The following is a 15,910-nucleotide window of genomic DNA, read 5'->3' on the forward strand; positions in this document are numbered from 1 at the left end:
TCAGGTCATGATCTCAGGGTCCTGGGATCGAGTCCCCTGTCCAGCCCTCTGCTCAGCAGGGAGCCTGCTTCCCCCATCTCTCTGCCCTGGCTCTCTGCCTACTTGTGATCTCTCTCTCTCTGTCAAATAAATAAATAAAATCTTTAAAAAAAGATTTCTAAGACCAAAGGGGATAATAATCCTTAGTTAAGAATACATAAAAATATCATTCGGAAGCCTTAATGCACATGCCTTTGTTCTGTCAATTAATGAATTTCTCCCCAAGGAAAGAAATATGAATGATAAAAAGATGTTCAAGCAAGCATCTGTTCAAGTAGTCAAAAACTGGAAGTAACTTAGAAGATTAATTAAGAGAATGATGGTACCTTCATAAAATAGAATATTATATAGTTATTTAAAATGATGCAGCCAAAGAATAATTAGTGACAAAAACGTTCACAATAAATTAATAAGAGCATGGGTTCCAGAGTCAGCCAACTTCGATCCCAATTCTAGCTCAACCAAGCACAAGTTGTATGACCTTGAACAATTTACTTAATCTTTTGTGCTTAATATCACACAAACATAAAATGGGGCTAATGATAGTACCTGCCTCATAAGCTTGTTGGGTGAATTGAATGAAGTAATATGTAAACTGCTTAGCACAAAGCCAGTCACTTTAATAAGCCAGTCACTTTTTTTTTTTAAAGGTTTTATTATTTGAGAGAGAGAATGAGAGAGAGAGAACAGAGAAACAGAGGGAGAAACAGATGCCCTGCCAAGTTGGGAGCCCGCTGCAGGACTCAGTCCTGGGACTCCAGGATCATGACCTGAGCAGAAGGCAGTTGCTTAACCCACTGAGCCACCCAGGTGCCCCAATAAGCCAGTCACTTTAATAAAACAACAGTACAACAGGGATGCCTGGGTGGCTCAGTGAGTTAAGCACCTGCTTTCAGCTCAGGTCACGATCCCAGAATTCTGGGATCAAGCCCCATGTCCTATTCCCTGCTTGTCAGGGAGTCTGCTTGTCCTTTCCCTCTGCCCCTGCACCCTACTTGTGTTTGTCTTCTCTCTCTCTCTCTCTCTCTCTCAGATAAATAAAATCTTAAAAATAAACACACACAAAAACAAAACAAAAGCAGTGCAACATTTTCTTTCTTTGATAATCTGTATTTCCTACTTTGGGGGCCAATTATTATGATAATTCAGTAACGAAAAAGAAAATATAAAAGTTATTTTAAAATTTATCTTAAATATTTTAATTGTGGTAAAGTAGACATAACATAAAATTTACTGTCTTAACCATTTTTAATTGTGCAGTTTGGTAATTGTTATGTATACTCACTTCATTGTGTAACTAATTTCTAGAATTCTTCCCTTCTCCCAAAACTAAATCTGTACTCTTAAACAACCCCCATTCCTCCTTCCCCTCAGCCCCTGGCAGTTACCACCCTATACTTTCTGTCTCTATAAATTTGACTATTCTTATAAGTGGAACTGCACAGTACTTGTCTTTTGTGATTGACTTAGGTCACTTAGCATATTGTCCTTGGGGTTCATCCAGGTTGTAGCGTGTGACAGAGTTTCCTTCCTTTTTAAGGCTGAATAATATTCTATTTTGTGTATCTAGTACATTTCGTTTATCCATTCATGTGTTGATGAACACATTTTACCTTTTGGCTGTTGTGAATAATGCTGCTGTGAGTACAAATGTTTAAAAGTTGTTTTTTAGGGGCGCCTGGGTGGCTCAGTGGGTTAAATAAAGCCTCTGCCTTCGGCTCAGGTCATGATCTCAGGGTCCTGGGATCAAGTCCCGCATGGGGCTTTCTGCTCAGCAGGGAGATTGCTTCCCACACCCCCCGCCCCCGCCTGCCTCTCTGCCTGCTTGTGATCTCTCTCTGTCAAATAAATAAATAAAATCTTTAAAAATAAATAAATAAAAGTTGCTTTTTAAGATTTATTTATTTATTTATTTGACAGAGAGAGAGAGAGATCACAAGTAGACAGAGAGGCAGGCAGAGAGAGAGAGAGAGGGAAGCAGGCTCCCCGCTGAGCAGAGAGTCCAATGCGGGACTTGATCCCAGGACCCTGAGATCATGACCTGAGCTGAAGGCAGCGGCTTAACCCACTGAGCCACGCAGGCGCCCCTAAAAGTTGCTTTTTAAAAGAAAGAATAAGTTACCCTGAATTTCCTAAAACTCACTAGACATAAGTAAACTGGCACTACAGCTGGTTGGAATCCGGGATCTGTTCTTTGCCTCTGTAAGTGCTTCAGTCTTTAAATATCAGATTAATTAATACATTTAGCTTTTTATTGGGCACTAATTCTTTGTCTTTAGGTGTAAATTTTTCAGAAGATTGTATGCTCAGTGGAGAATAACAAGGAAAGATAAAACTAACAAGGGCCAGAAAAAGACACTACTTTCCTCTCATGATCAGGAAAGTCAGAAGTGGTGAGTCCAGGGCTCGTTTTGCATTTCATATCCTAGTTTAATCTTCTTTATTGCTCTTCCATGTCCTTAAAGCTGTTTTTGTTTTTGTTTTTGTTTTCCTGAAAGCTCTTTTCATGGAGAAGAGTGGTTGCCGGAGTTCCAGCAGCATCACTTATGCTCAGATTCCAGCCATCAGCAAGAAGGAAGGGAAAAAGGAGGAGTGTCCCCTGGGGTTGTTACCTGTCAGAGAGGCTGAAGAAAGAGGTGTTTATTGCTGGTAAGCCGTCCATGCACTGCACAAATTAGGGGTTACTTATTGAGGAAGAATGGATACTGGGGGACAGCCGGGGTCCCTGCCTGTCTCATTCACGTTACTAGCTCCTGGTGGTACACACTGTTAAGTAGGTGGTGCTGAACAGTTCTTCTCTGAGTCTATAGATAATGCAGAAATAGTTCTGAGGCAGTGGTGATTTTCTCTGTTCTATTGAGGTTTACTCCAAATGAGACTGATTTAAAGTCTTGCAGGAGAGCTCATAAGACCTTGAACAAAATGAGCAAGGCATTAGCTTAATATCCTGGTGCCTGAGGTTTGCGTGGCGATTCCTTCAACTGTATCCTGCACTCCAGATGGACAGATAGGGCTGTAGCTTTGGTGCCAGTAAGGCTGGTGACGGGGTGAAGCTGGTTTGGGGAGTGACTTCCCAGAGAGAATGTGGAGAAGAAGACCCTCTCTCAGAGATTATTCTCTATAAATGCGCAGCCCTGGTGCCTACTTACTGATGGAATCAAATTTATATCTGATTTTTGTAATCTCCAATATCAAGATGATTCCTTTATTAGATATTTTAGATATTGAAGGAAATTTTTAAAATCTTTGAAAAATAGCTCTTTTGCTTTAATTACAAAACTGGAGAATGTATGGCCCTCTAATGTGGGTGTTTTGGTTCATATATATTTAAATAAGGAAGTACTATGTGAGACAGGCACACCTTCCCTCATTTCTCATGGTGTACTATCATCATTGTGGGCAGGGTTGGGGTGAGGTCAGAGGTGGGTGGGAGCCAGGGAAGGAGTGGAGGGGACTTTATATACTACAATATTATTTCAAAAATTAAAAACAACAGTGATTTTGTTATTTGGATGGATTTTGTTGTTTTTGTCTAAAAATGCCTCAGTTCTATAATCTTTACCAAAATGCCCTGCTTTAGAAATGGATAAACTACAGTGACTACAGTCATATGAAAAGAACCTTGAGGTTACAAATAATGGAGAGAATGATTAATTGAGAAAAAGAGCAGATTAATGACTTAGCAATTCAATTTTAATAATGATCATTTAGATTAAATAGGCCAATATCACTGAAATGGTGCTTTTGTCATTGTCCCCACTCTCCACCCCCAAGATAAAGTAATTTCAGAGCCTCTGACTTTTTGGAACGACAGTAGAGTCCTCTGGCAGAAACTGGAGGACTTCTCCCAGCTCTCATGGTCAGGCACCCTTTTTCTGAAGGACCAGAAAATAAGCAAACCAGTAGCAAAGCCCAAAACAGAGTGCAGTTCTTTAACATTGAGTCTAGTGATCTAAAAGCACATTCACTGTATAACTTAGGTGACCTGGGTCGTGGTCTGCTTTTTACGGTCTTAGAACTTGTGTCATTGGTGCCAGTTCAGTTCAGCTGGTATTCGAGTACTTAATGCGTCAATTCTGAATTTTAGTTTGCGTCCTATCTAAAACAGCCCGTGGTGCTTTCCTATAATTCCTATGGTTTAAGAAGGCAGGACATTTGTAACAGAAAAGCCCCATGTCCGAGAATGAGAGGAACTCTGTGTCAATGGGCAGGAAGTTGGTTTATATGATCTCTAAGTGCTTAAAAAAACCCAGAAGCAGCAATATTATTCATCCCAAGAAGAATCCTGTAGCCATGCTGCAGAGGCTGAGAGACTGGTTCATGTGTATTAGACCCTGAATCATCCGAACCCTTTCCAACAGGTGCAGGTGGCAACGGCGCTCTCCCACAGAGTCACTAATAATGCTGCCTGTCCTGACTGCCGAATATGCCTGCAGGAATCGTTTCCTTTCTGCAGAAATGTAGTCTGGTTGTTGTAAAGAATTAGGCACTTATTCCATGGCAGACTTCGTGTTGCTTATCTGGGGTGGAATCTTGAAGCGCTGCCTCTAGATTCCTCATGATTTCCAAGGCTGCCCACGGCTCCTGCTCAGCCAACAGAGAGAACTCTTTGAGTGACTACTCCCCATTCTCTTTATAAACCCTGTGTCTCCTGGCAGTTCCTCTCTACTCTTGCCAGACTGCCCTTCACCTACTAACACTCCCCTTTTGCAAGGCTCAGCTCCTGTGCCACCTCCTCCAGGAAGCTTAATCTCTTCTTTAAACTTCCACAGCAAAGTCTGTTATCGCCTCCTTTTACACAGTAAGGCCCCTTTATCTGCAGTGTCCCTTTTTCTGCAGGTTCAGTGGCCAGGGGTCAGTGGAGGTCCAGAAACAGATAGTCCTCCTTTTGACAAATCATGAGAGGGTCAGTAGCCACCTAACTGACCTCACGATGCTTCTGTCATTCGCCTCCCTTTGACGCATCACGCAGCTGCTTCATCATCTCGTATCATCGCAAGAAGGGTGAGTACAGTATGATAAGATATATTGAAAGAGAGAGCACATTCACATCTTATGATAGTATATTGTTACAGTTGTTCTAGTTTATTATTGGTTATTGTTAATTTCTTGCTGTGCCTAATGTAAATTGAACTTTATCATAGGTATGTATAGGAAAAAAAACCCCACATATATATAGTGCTTAGTACTATCTGTGGTTTCAGGCACCCACTCAGAGTCGTGGACCTTATTTCCCTGCAGATAAGGGGAAATTAACTACACTCATTCCTACCTTCACTTACAAACATGCTTTATCTCCTTCACTAGATCGTAAGCTTCTTAGCAGCACCACTGCTTATCCTGATCAAGTCTAAAATGCCTAGCCTGATGTCTTTTATAAAGCAAAACCCTCTCACATTTATGGAGTACTTTTGGCCCTCCCTAGTGGTTGGTATCACAATTCCTTTACTCTGCTGCCTTTTTGATAGATCTATTTATTTCTATTTTTAGGAAGCTGGGTTGATGCCATTTCTTTTGCTAAATTATATATTTGGTTGGATTTTTTACTGTAAATTCACTATCATAGTTTCGCAAGGAGATGAGAATGTCTACTACCAGAGGCCTGATTTCCTTTTGGTTGGATTAGGTTTTATATTGTATTTCAAAGAGGATGAGATAGTACTTCTTCTAACTGCGAATGGAATGGGCCCTGAGTTAGACAATAGTCTTTGAGACCATTACCTCTTTCTCCTTTAAAAATCTTATAAATAGAGCCAAACACACTGCATTCTTTTGATTTCAGTCAAGAGAGTTTGGGATTTGGATGGCACCACCATTTATTTTAATTGTGAAAATAGACTTATGTGTTATTCAGAGAAGCCTCCGCTGCCTTTTCTTTCTTTTTTGACCCTGGACTATCTCAGCTTTGGGGAGACAGAGACTGTCGGGCAGTTGACAGACCATCATTTGAAGGGGGTGGTGGCAGAATGGTGCAGACACGTTCTGATAAGCCGTTTGGGGAGAAGGATGCTCTTACAGAAGTAGGCCCCAGTGGCTGAAAAGGCAGCAAGGGAAATCACTGGTGGCAGCGGATTGGAACAAACAGGAAAAGGAGACAGGTTTGCCAAAGGCTTCTGTACATCTCTCCCGTTTGTAAACTTCCAAGCAGATGGAAATGTTTTCCAGGTGGTTTTGGGATTTGTCCCTACAGAGAGAGTTTCAGTGCACCTCAAAGCACCATGCCCCTGGTTAGCGAAATCCACACACTTAGATTTCATCATGACGGATTTTGTCTCCCAGACCTCTGAGGATGCATGGCTGGTGCCAGGGAAGAAGACACATTGGAGTAACTCACACGTCCTCTTCAAATTTCCTCCAGTTCTGTAATGTGTGTTTATGCAGATCTACTGCTCAAGTCTGGGGGCAATAAAAGGTCTTCCAGCCTCCCTGTTATTCTGTTTTCCCTAGTAAGGTTGTGAGTAACGTCTTTATCTAAAAACCCCATGCAAAGAAAATCTTTTTAGATTGAGAAGGTAGTGGTTTCATCTGATAATACTTACCTGTATTAATAAAAGTTTTTATTTTATTTTTTAATCAGTATGGATTGGAAAGTAAGATTGGGTTTAGAGGTTTTTCTTTTTTTTAATGATCTCTTTCTTTATCATTAGTAAACACATTAGACACATTCTGATTTTTGAGAAGCTGCCTGGTCATGGCAGTCATCTGGGGGTAAAAAAAACAAAACAAAACAAAACCCTCGTCACACGTAATCTTTCTTCTCTTTTAAGTTTTACATTAAAAATCTGTTTTGAGAGGGAAATAGAGCGTGCTAAGCTAATGACAGCTTTCCCTTCCCTTATTTTTTCCATGTCAGAGCAGTGTGCTCCTATCAGCTCCTTGCTGTGCGGGACGTTGGCAATCCTGCATTCAAACAGGAAAACAAATAAAGAGCTTCCCCGCCCCCAGTCACGGAGGGTTTAAGATGGAACTGGACTAAATGGGTGCAAGCATACTAATTTATTTTCAAAGGTGTATTTTCTGAGACTGCAAACAGTCCACTTTGCCTGGAGACTGTTAGGTGCGTCCCACAGACAGAAGTACTTGGCTAGTCGAAGGTTGCCCTTTGGATCCACCGAGGCGGATCTGTCGGGAGGATCGGCGCGAGGGACCTGGTTTCCATCCTTGGGGGGAGGAAGCCGGCAACCCAAGGTGAACTCCGAGGACAGCTGATTATCAGATCCTAACATTTGCCAAATGTCCCCTAAATGCCAACCTGCGCCTTCGCAATTTGGTTACAAAAATTCTCCTCTCTCTTGCAACCCCGCTTTGAGCAGAAGGTGGTACGGCTTGGTCAGAAAGGCCGCGATCCGGACGGAGGTATCCGCGGTATTTGCGATCCGGCTCGCGGACACCCAGGGCTGCAGAGATCAGCCTGGCTGCGAGGGCGACAGAGCTCTAAACTGCTGAAGTCGCGGGGGTGCCCCCCCCCCTCCGAGATTAGCCGCCCGGCGGGTCCCTCCCTCTTTTGCGAGTGAATGAATGATTAGTCAAAGAGCACCTCCCGGCCCCAGTGCGCCGGAGGTTGGAAGGGAGGAGTCTTGGAGAGACGGTTCCTCTTTTCTAAGGGCGAAAAGCGTTCGCCTCTGTGCTTTTATTAGTCGACCTTGCATGTGGTTTCAACTTCTGTCCTCCCTAGAGTCAGGACGCGGACACAGAAGCACAAAACACTGATGTCGAAGGCGCCTCGCCCCTCTGTCGGCTCAGCCCGGCAGTCCGCTGTCGCGCCCCCGCCAGAGGGAAGCAAAGCTGGGAGTGAAAAGTTGCTGGGCCCCTCCTGCACCCCGTTTGTCGCTCCTTCCCAAAGCTGGGGCACCTGGGAGATAGTAGGGTGGTGAAGCGTCCCCGTGCCCCATTTTCTGCTTTCTCATAGGGTTGGGGCACCCCGGCGTGAGCAGGAGTGGTGTGGCATCCCCTGATAGGGGAGGGATCCCCAGGGAAAGGGAGGAGGCACCGAGCGCGCCGGGCGGTGGAGACACGCCTGCCCGGCTCGGATCTGCACCCCGGGGTTGGCGGCCTCCCTCGAAGGGCTGGGGAGCGGGCTGGACGCCTGGCTGAGACGTGTTCGGGGCGCGGGGTTCCTGCGCCCGGACGCCCCCAGCGGGTTCCGGGAGACGGCCGGTGCGCCCCTGTGTTGGGCGCGGGAGCGAGCGCGCGCGCCGGCCGGGCGGAGAGCCGGCGGGGCCGGCGGGAGGTGGGGAGTGCAGGAGTGGAGGACGCGGCGGCAGCGGCAGCGCCCGGGGCAGTAGCTGCAGCCCGGGCGGCGGCGGCGGGAAGGCTGTGCGCAGTCCGCACCGCAGCCTCTCTTCTCGGCCTATCTCCGGCTACTCCGACATCCCCTTCCTCCCGGCCCCATCTCTTGCGTAGGGTGGCCCACGACTAAGCCGCTGCGAGCAACTCCCTAAAAAAAAAAAAAAAAAAAAAAAGGAAAAAAAAAAGCCGCATTGGAGGAGCCTGGCCGCAGGACCCCTCCTCCCTGGCGCCCCTCACCCCTCGCTCCCCCCCACCCCCCGCTCCCGGGCGCCCGCCTCCCTCCTTCGCGGACTGTCTCCCGACTCGCCGGCTGAGAGCCCTTTTTGACTGCGAGCGGAGGTAGTGGAGCAGAGGCGGCGGCGCGGGACCTGCAGTCGCCCGGGATTCCCTCCAGGTGACGATGCTCTGGTTCTCCGGCGTCAGGGCTCTGGCTGAGCGTCCCTGCCGGCGCTCGCCCGGGATTACCTGCTGCGTCTTGCTGCTGCTCAATTGCTCGGGGGTCCCCATGTCTCTGGCTTCCTCCTTCTTGACAGGTAGGGGAGGGGGCGGGAGGGACCGGCCCTCCCGGACGCTGGCTTGGTACCTGGGAGAGGAGTCGCTGACTTGCCCCGGGGACGGGAGGGTGGGGAGCGAGCACCTTGGCGCCTGCCACTGGCTGGCGGATGGGGATTAAGCGAAGCCCGCCGTGTTAAGGGGTGGGAAGGCAGTGAATAGGTTAAGGGATGGACACTGAAACCCTGTTAGCATGAATATAGGGATAATAGAAATTCTGTTTGAATTTGAGAAATTTCTTTATATTTGTTATTTTCTTCAACGCTTGTTGAGATTTCTTCTCCTCCTGTCAATATCAAGGAAATAATTGCACCGTTTTCCACACATCCTTCTTTCTCACTCTATAAGGCTCCAATATAGCTTCTGTGTTAGGAGTGCTTTTTAAAGCACTGGCTCTCCAGACTATGAATTTGAAGAAACTGTCATATTTTAAAAAAGGTAATGCTAGCAGGATATAATAATGATGTACTTTCAGACAGGTGAAGACCTCAGCCGCTATTCTGAAGGACATACTTTACTGACACCTGGTGCAGAAAAGAAAATATTAAGTCAATTTCTAAGAGAAGAGGAGAGAAGATTGTTTCAAAAGGGATTTAAACTCAAAGCAATTTGAGGCAGATTCATATAAAGGCCTGCTCGTTGATGCAGTCCTGAATTTTGTTTAGCCCTAATGTCCACTTTGAATTTTTTTTTTTTTTTTTTTTGCGTATGGGTTATGTGTTTAGTTGAAATATCTTCATCAAGGAGAAGTATTATTAAAGATTCAGTGAAAGAATTGGATTTGTGCTTAAGCTTTCGGAGAGCAGAAAATCTCTCTCTATATGACAGTCTTTTTTTTTTTTTAACTTTAAATAAAACTATTTAAAATAATTATTTTGGGGGGGAAATTTGTTTTTGTTGCATTTGATCATTTAAAACTCATTAAGGATTTCTGAATTTGGTAGTTGCTTCAAAAAAGGATTAGTGTAAAAAGTTAAATGCTTGCAATAATGCCATTAAGCAAAATTTAAATGGTTTTTTTTTTTTTTTTTTTTTTTTCACTCAGGGTCTGTTGCAAAATGTGAAAATGAAGGTGAAGTCCTCCAGATTCCATTTATCACCGACAATCCTTGTATAATGTGTGTCTGCTTGGTAAGTATGAGGATCAGGTAATGTGAAGTCAGTTGCTCCCTTTGACAAGATGAATCCATTACATGTAATAATATAACCAGATCTTAAAAAGTGTTTTTAGTCCTTATAAAACTGCACTTAACTGTTGAGTTGAGTTCATCTGAATTTCTGAGTTTTATAACATTGGTACTTTCTGTTTCATCAGGCTTAGGATTCTTATTTTTTACATCATCCTTAGAGAAAAAAAAAATTAAGATGGACTTTGTACAGCACTGTCCCAGTGATAATTACTGTTGACACTGTCTGTTCCCAGAATGGCTGTTGGCACCAAATTGTAGGTGCCATCAAACTTTCTGCCTTGGTTCTGTCATCTTTGTGAGAAAATGATGAGATAACATTTTGGTATAAAGATCAGGGATAAGATAATGTGACAAGAGGAAAGAGAGGTGATAGTCACAAAGAAGAAACCCGAGGATAAGACATAATCTTGGATTTCTTTGCCTGTTATACCCTAAGATCTCAAAAAGAGTCTTTATATTTCTGATCTGGAAGCATGAGTCAGAAAGACATTCTCTTCTTAACAGAGAATGATACTTGGCTGCTTAGTTAACACTGGTAGTGGCTAATAGATTCAAAAACATAATTTGTTTCAATTTATTTTAGTTTAAGAGTTAATGATAAGATCAAATGAGTAACCACATGGGGGAGATTAAATTATATAAACAAGAAATTCTGAGGTGAAATAGGTATTCACAAGGAGCAACATTTTTGCTTGAGATTGTTTTATATGCCAATCACCATTGGCAAAGCTTGGTTAAGGACTACACATCACAAAACCCTGCTGGAAAAACATTCAGGCAGCCAAATGCAAAGCCCCAAAGTGATAGATGACTTCGAGTTATCAGATCAGCATGGTGTATGGAACTGGGGAAGGGAGTCTTCTCGATTTAGGTGAAAGCCAAGCCATCTGGGTTTAAACGACCCAAACTTTTTCATGACAAGGAATGAGGTCAATGTTGCAAAATGATAAATGAGTGAAGGTGAATGCCTGTATCAAATGATTAGCAATTTTTGAAGACTAAAGGAATCAACAGAGACAGAAGTAAAAATGTAGTACATTTGCTGAGATGGTATATATATTGTGCCTTAGTAAAAGCTGAGAGGGGGCTCTTTGGATTTTGTTTATGAGTTGCCATGTTAATTAGTGATCCTTCACTAAAGGACCTGTTGAAAAGAAGCTTTGCATTTAAATTTTGTATCCATTGTATATTTACTAACACGGTGTGTGAGTGTGGGGGGGGGTGTAAGAGGAGAGATAACCTTCCCCTTTCACTGATCTTATCTGTATAATGTGAGTGAATTATTTTACCGTAATCTCTTACGATTTCAGGGGGGAAATTCCTGAATAATATTTAAATGTGCTTGGAGCTCCACATGTGAAAATACCATTTTTCTCCTCAGCAGCCTTACAGCTCATGAAGTTTAAACATACAGTTTGCAGACTGTTCCCAAGTTACATTATGAAAAATTCTATACAGAGCAATCCCCCTTCTCAGTATTCTCCTCAGGGTAGAAATTCGTACCTTTCTCTGAAAGCACAGCCTTACTGATAATAAGATGGATGCTAGAATCCTGCCATTTTGAAGCTAAAAGAATGAATTTGAAAAGAAAAGACGAATCAGTTGGAATTCAAGTGGGGGTGATTATTTATCCTGGAAAAGTATTGATTAAGTTCACAAGAACAGTTGGTTCATTTATATCTAACAGTTAGAGGTATCTGCTTTGATTGAGAGCTGTCAGAAATCCTTTCCAAACATGTGAAGTCGTGACTCTGGCAATCCACCTCACTTGTTATTTGCAAGGTGCCTCAGAGTTCTTTCAGGAGCCAAAAGGTTTAGAGGTATAGGATTAGGGGACCCAAGCTATCATAGTGCTTCCCAAACATTTGTAATGACTTGATAAAATTGAGAAGGAATAGATGATTGGCCACTTCTGTATTTGTGTATGTTCTTGTATGTTTCCAAGGGATCCACTGCAGACCAAGGATTTCAAAGTACCCCAGACTGCTGTGAGGTTGGTTGGCATTTTTTTTTTTAAGATTTTATTTATTTATTTGACAGAGAGAGATCACAGTAGGAGAGAGGAAGGGAAGAGATCACAGAGAGAGGAAGGGAAGCAGGCCCCCTGCTGAGCAGAGAGCCTGATGTGGGACTCGATCCCAGGACCCTGAGATCATGACCTGAGCCGAAGGCAGTGGCTTATAACCCACTGAGCCACCCAGGCGCCCCGGTTGGCATTTTTATACTTAGGTTGGAATGTAGCCATATTTAACAGATAGGTAATAGTAGTAGTAACAACATTTATATTGCTGGCACTGATCTAAGCCTACATTATTTCATTTAACCTCCACAAAAATTCTTTGAGGCCTTTTACCCCCATTTTACAGACGAGGAGACTGAGGCTAAAGGTGTCTCCTTGCTTGTGAACTTCATATTTGAGTAGATAGAGCAGGAACTTGCTCTTGGTTTCATCTGCCTCTAGAGCACATCCCTATCATTGAGTGGAACAGACTATTAGCTTAAGGATGTGAGAAAGCAAGGAAAAAAAATTAGAAAGATCACTGAGTTATTTCTTGGTACTGCTTGAGTTATTTATTTTATTCTTTTTTTTTTTTTTTTGAGTCTTTCTGGAGTTCAGTTAGCTAACATTTGTTAATCGTATTATATGAAAGGAAAATCTCGTTATGATTTCAGTTGACCTGCAGGGAGCTTTAGTTGTGAGCTAGTTTTATGTATGTACATTAAGAGGGTATGTAATAGTCAAAACTGTACTTTGGATAAAGAAAATAGTCATATTTAGTTTGTGTTGGTCCAGCCTTTTGGCAAAAATGTACTTAAAGCTGAGCGCAAGCTCATATCTTATTTCATAACATGTACTAAAAAAAAAAAAAAAAAAAAAAAAAAAAAGCTAACCTCAACATATGCTTAAAAAAGATGTAAAATGTTACAGTTGGGAGGAAATAGGTGGCACAAAGTCCTGTATATAATTACAGTGTAAAAGCTTGAAAAACCCCACAAAATCAACTTGGCCTGATTTAAACTTTCAAGCTCCGAAATGTTTTAAAGGTGGAATGAGCTCATTTCTGTGGGAATTTTGAGGATGACAGCGGATGCAGTGGCCACGGCAGGCAGAAGTGAATAATCATATTCTCATTTATCCTCATCTGCTGAGGCCCAGCATCTTGCCAGAATCAGCTGTGATCCAAGAATAACCTGTCTGTTAGCTGGTGATGGATATCGTTTTAAAGTGTAGGAGTCAAGAAGCTTCAGTTCATCTATTCAAGGGGAAGGTGAGAAGTTGGACCACTGTCATGAAAAGGAGGGAATCCGGTGGGCAGTTGAAGATTAAAGATGCAAGTGCTCTATTGTTAGAAAGCCAAGTGTGGCTTTTCCCCACCTTAAAAAATGATCTTTTATGGGGCTGAGGAAGAAAAGGCCCAGACTTACTGCTGTTTTGTATGATTTCCCCCCTACCCTTTCGGCTAGAATTTTCCTCCACAGAATGCCTAGGAAAACACATGGGTTCCTTTCTTGAAGTACAGTGATAAGAGGTGGTCATGCTCAGAAAATGAAACCAAAGCAATTCTTGGGATCTTTTGGCATCTCCAAACCACCAACTGTGCCTGGGAGATGGTACTCCTACTTCTTGTCCCTTTCCACCTAACTGTCACATAGAAGGAAGCAGGACAAGCCAGGGAGTTCGGTCTGGTACTGGAAACCTGAGAAAGCTTTGGGGGCCAGGCCTCAGAAAACCAGAAGTCGGTCAGAGCTTAGTTTGGCATACATTTTGTTCAGCAAAAAACATTATTCTGAGGTTTAGATTTCCTCTTTTAAATCCAGAGGTGCAATGTAGAAATGGACCCTCTGCTCATAAAAAGCAATGTGAAATTTGGTGTTATAAGAAGTGGGGCTCCACCAATCTTGGAGTCAACCAAGTGGTGAGAACAGAGGAGACATTGTCTTCTCTCTTCTACTTTTTAATCACAAAAATCTTCTGTCACTAAACAAGTAGCTACCGGCATCTTCGGTTCTCTGGGGTGCCTTATCTCTATAAAATCCTCATGTTTTTTTTTTATTGTTTAAATTAACAGGCTAGAGAAAGGACATCTATTATCTGAACAAGTGTTAGACACATGTTTGAGAATGAGGGAGATAATATTGTGTCAGGATTCAATTTGTGTGTGTGTGTGTGTGTGAGTGAGTGTGTGTGTGTGTGTGAGAGAGAGAGAGAGAGAGAGAGAAATAGAGAGAGAGGGAGAGAGGGAGAGAGAGAGAGAGAGAGAGAGAGAGAAAGGAAATAGGAAATAGCCCAGATGTGTTGGGATACCGCCCTTAGTATGTGCATGTAGACGCAGATTGCCATAGTTTTGAAAATTGTTTCATATCAAGTTTAGACTTCGGATGCTCACTAAGGAAGTGATTGGGATTTGTTTGTTTATTTTCTGTTTAACAGGTGTTGTGATTAATTGCCTTTCTGTAAAACAGTATGTTCAATAGAGCAGTTTTAGGGAGAGGTAACTTATTTATAGCATTGCACTGGTAAGTTCACCAGTACCAGCTCTGAGGCGGTTATTTCTATCCATGCTTCATTGAGGCTGAGAGAGGTAGAGCAAATGTCCTGAGGTTTTACAGTTCCTTAAGAGACAGACTGGGATGTGAAGCCAGTGCCTTCTCCACTAAACTGATTTGCCTTTATTAGTTAGTTATTATTTAAAAACATCTATAAATACTTCTAAGTGCTTCAGAGAGTTATTTCCACCCCTGCAAAGCTGACTTTCTTTGGGGGAGGTTAGAGTGATTTTTGTCTTGTAGCACATACCAAGTCTAGAATTTGGGGGCTCACAGTTCAGGCAGCTTTTATCTGGCATTTCATCGTGTTTTGGCAAAGAGCTTTGGCACTGGCAGCAGACAGGCCTGGGTTCCAATCTAGGCTCTATCACTCAATGGTGACGGACTTGAGAAGGTCACCTTACCTTTCTAAGGCTTGGTTTCCTCATCTGGAGACTGGGATGAATCTCAGAGAGCTGCCGTGAGAATGAAGTGAGCGGCAGCATGGAAGGCTTGGCGCAGAGTTTGGTGTGGAGTGAGCTCTCTAGAATGATTCATTGTTGTTGTTGTTGATGATGACATGATTGTTTAAATTCTTATTTCCTCACATGGAATAGGATGCAAAGTTTCATCAGAAAAGGAAGAAGAAAAAAAAAAAAGAAGGAGCATGGGGATAATGATGCCAAGCCCACCCATCGTTATGAATGAACAGGGCTAAGTCAGGAACATTTGTGGGCTTTCCTGTCCCTCCAGACTTGGACTGGGCTGATCTAGGCTGCTTCCTTATTGGTCCAGTGGTCTGCGAGCCCTGGTGTAAGTTTTCCCCTTGCTCTCCATTAAATACTAAAAAAACTTTCCATGGAAGAGGGGCCTCGTTTTTTCTGTACAGTATTTACATCTCTATGCCTGTGGGGTCACCTTCACTTGTACTTTTATTGGCAGAGGGACTGAGTTGGGACTCAGGAGCGCCGTAATTCTGGAAAAACTGCCTAGTGGTCTGGCAGCATGGGGATTTTCCTGGCCTGCCTCGTGGAAGTCTCTCAACCCCTTTCCAGACCTGAGTGGGTTTTTGCTGCCCATTTACTCGTGGGCTCCCCTTCCCCATGCCCATCCCATTTTAAACATGCTTCCATTTCATTTGTAGACTCTGGCCTTTCAAGGGTACACCAGCAGTAAGCTGTGTTTTAAGTGAAGGAAGTAATGCTGAAGAAGGGGAGCCCTTCTGCAGACTGGGATATAGATACGGTAAGGCAGAAGAGGAGGGCATAGTTAGAAAAGTTAGGCAAAGCAAAACAATGGAAAATAAAGTCAAT

At 43.2% G+C, this 15,910-nt stretch overlaps 1 protein-coding gene across 7 annotated transcripts in view; it reads left to right on the forward strand.

Annotated features, from left to right (window-relative positions):
• The window catches only part of BMPER (BMP binding endothelial regulator), a 347,002-nt gene that overhangs the window by 93,569 nt on the left and 237,523 nt on the right, over window positions 1-15,910 (forward strand). For 3 of the 7 annotated variants that reach the window (XM_045062867.1, XM_045062866.1, XM_013061473.2), the window contains 4 exons: window positions 2,319-2,432; window positions 2,538-2,688; window positions 4,879-5,043; window positions 9,926-10,011. In XM_045062867.1, the coding sequence (XP_044918802.1) occupies window positions 9,997-10,011 (15 nt within the window). In that variant the 5' untranslated portion in view covers window positions 2,319-2,432; window positions 2,538-2,688; window positions 4,879-5,043; window positions 9,926-9,996. Of the gene's footprint in view, window positions 1-2,318; window positions 2,433-2,537; window positions 2,689-4,878; window positions 5,044-8,022; window positions 8,862-9,925; window positions 10,012-15,910 lie in introns of those variants that run through there. The other 4 variants (XM_045062868.1, XM_004762636.2, XM_004762634.2 and 1 more) reach the window with 4 other exon arrangements.

This window comes from Mustela putorius, unplaced genomic scaffold (genome assembly GCF_011764305.1).
Source record: "Mustela putorius furo isolate JIRA1106 unplaced genomic scaffold, ASM1176430v1.1 tig00003845_pilon_pilon_pilon, whole genome shotgun sequence".
NCBI classification, from domain to species: domain Eukaryota; kingdom Metazoa; phylum Chordata; class Mammalia; order Carnivora; family Mustelidae; genus Mustela; species Mustela putorius.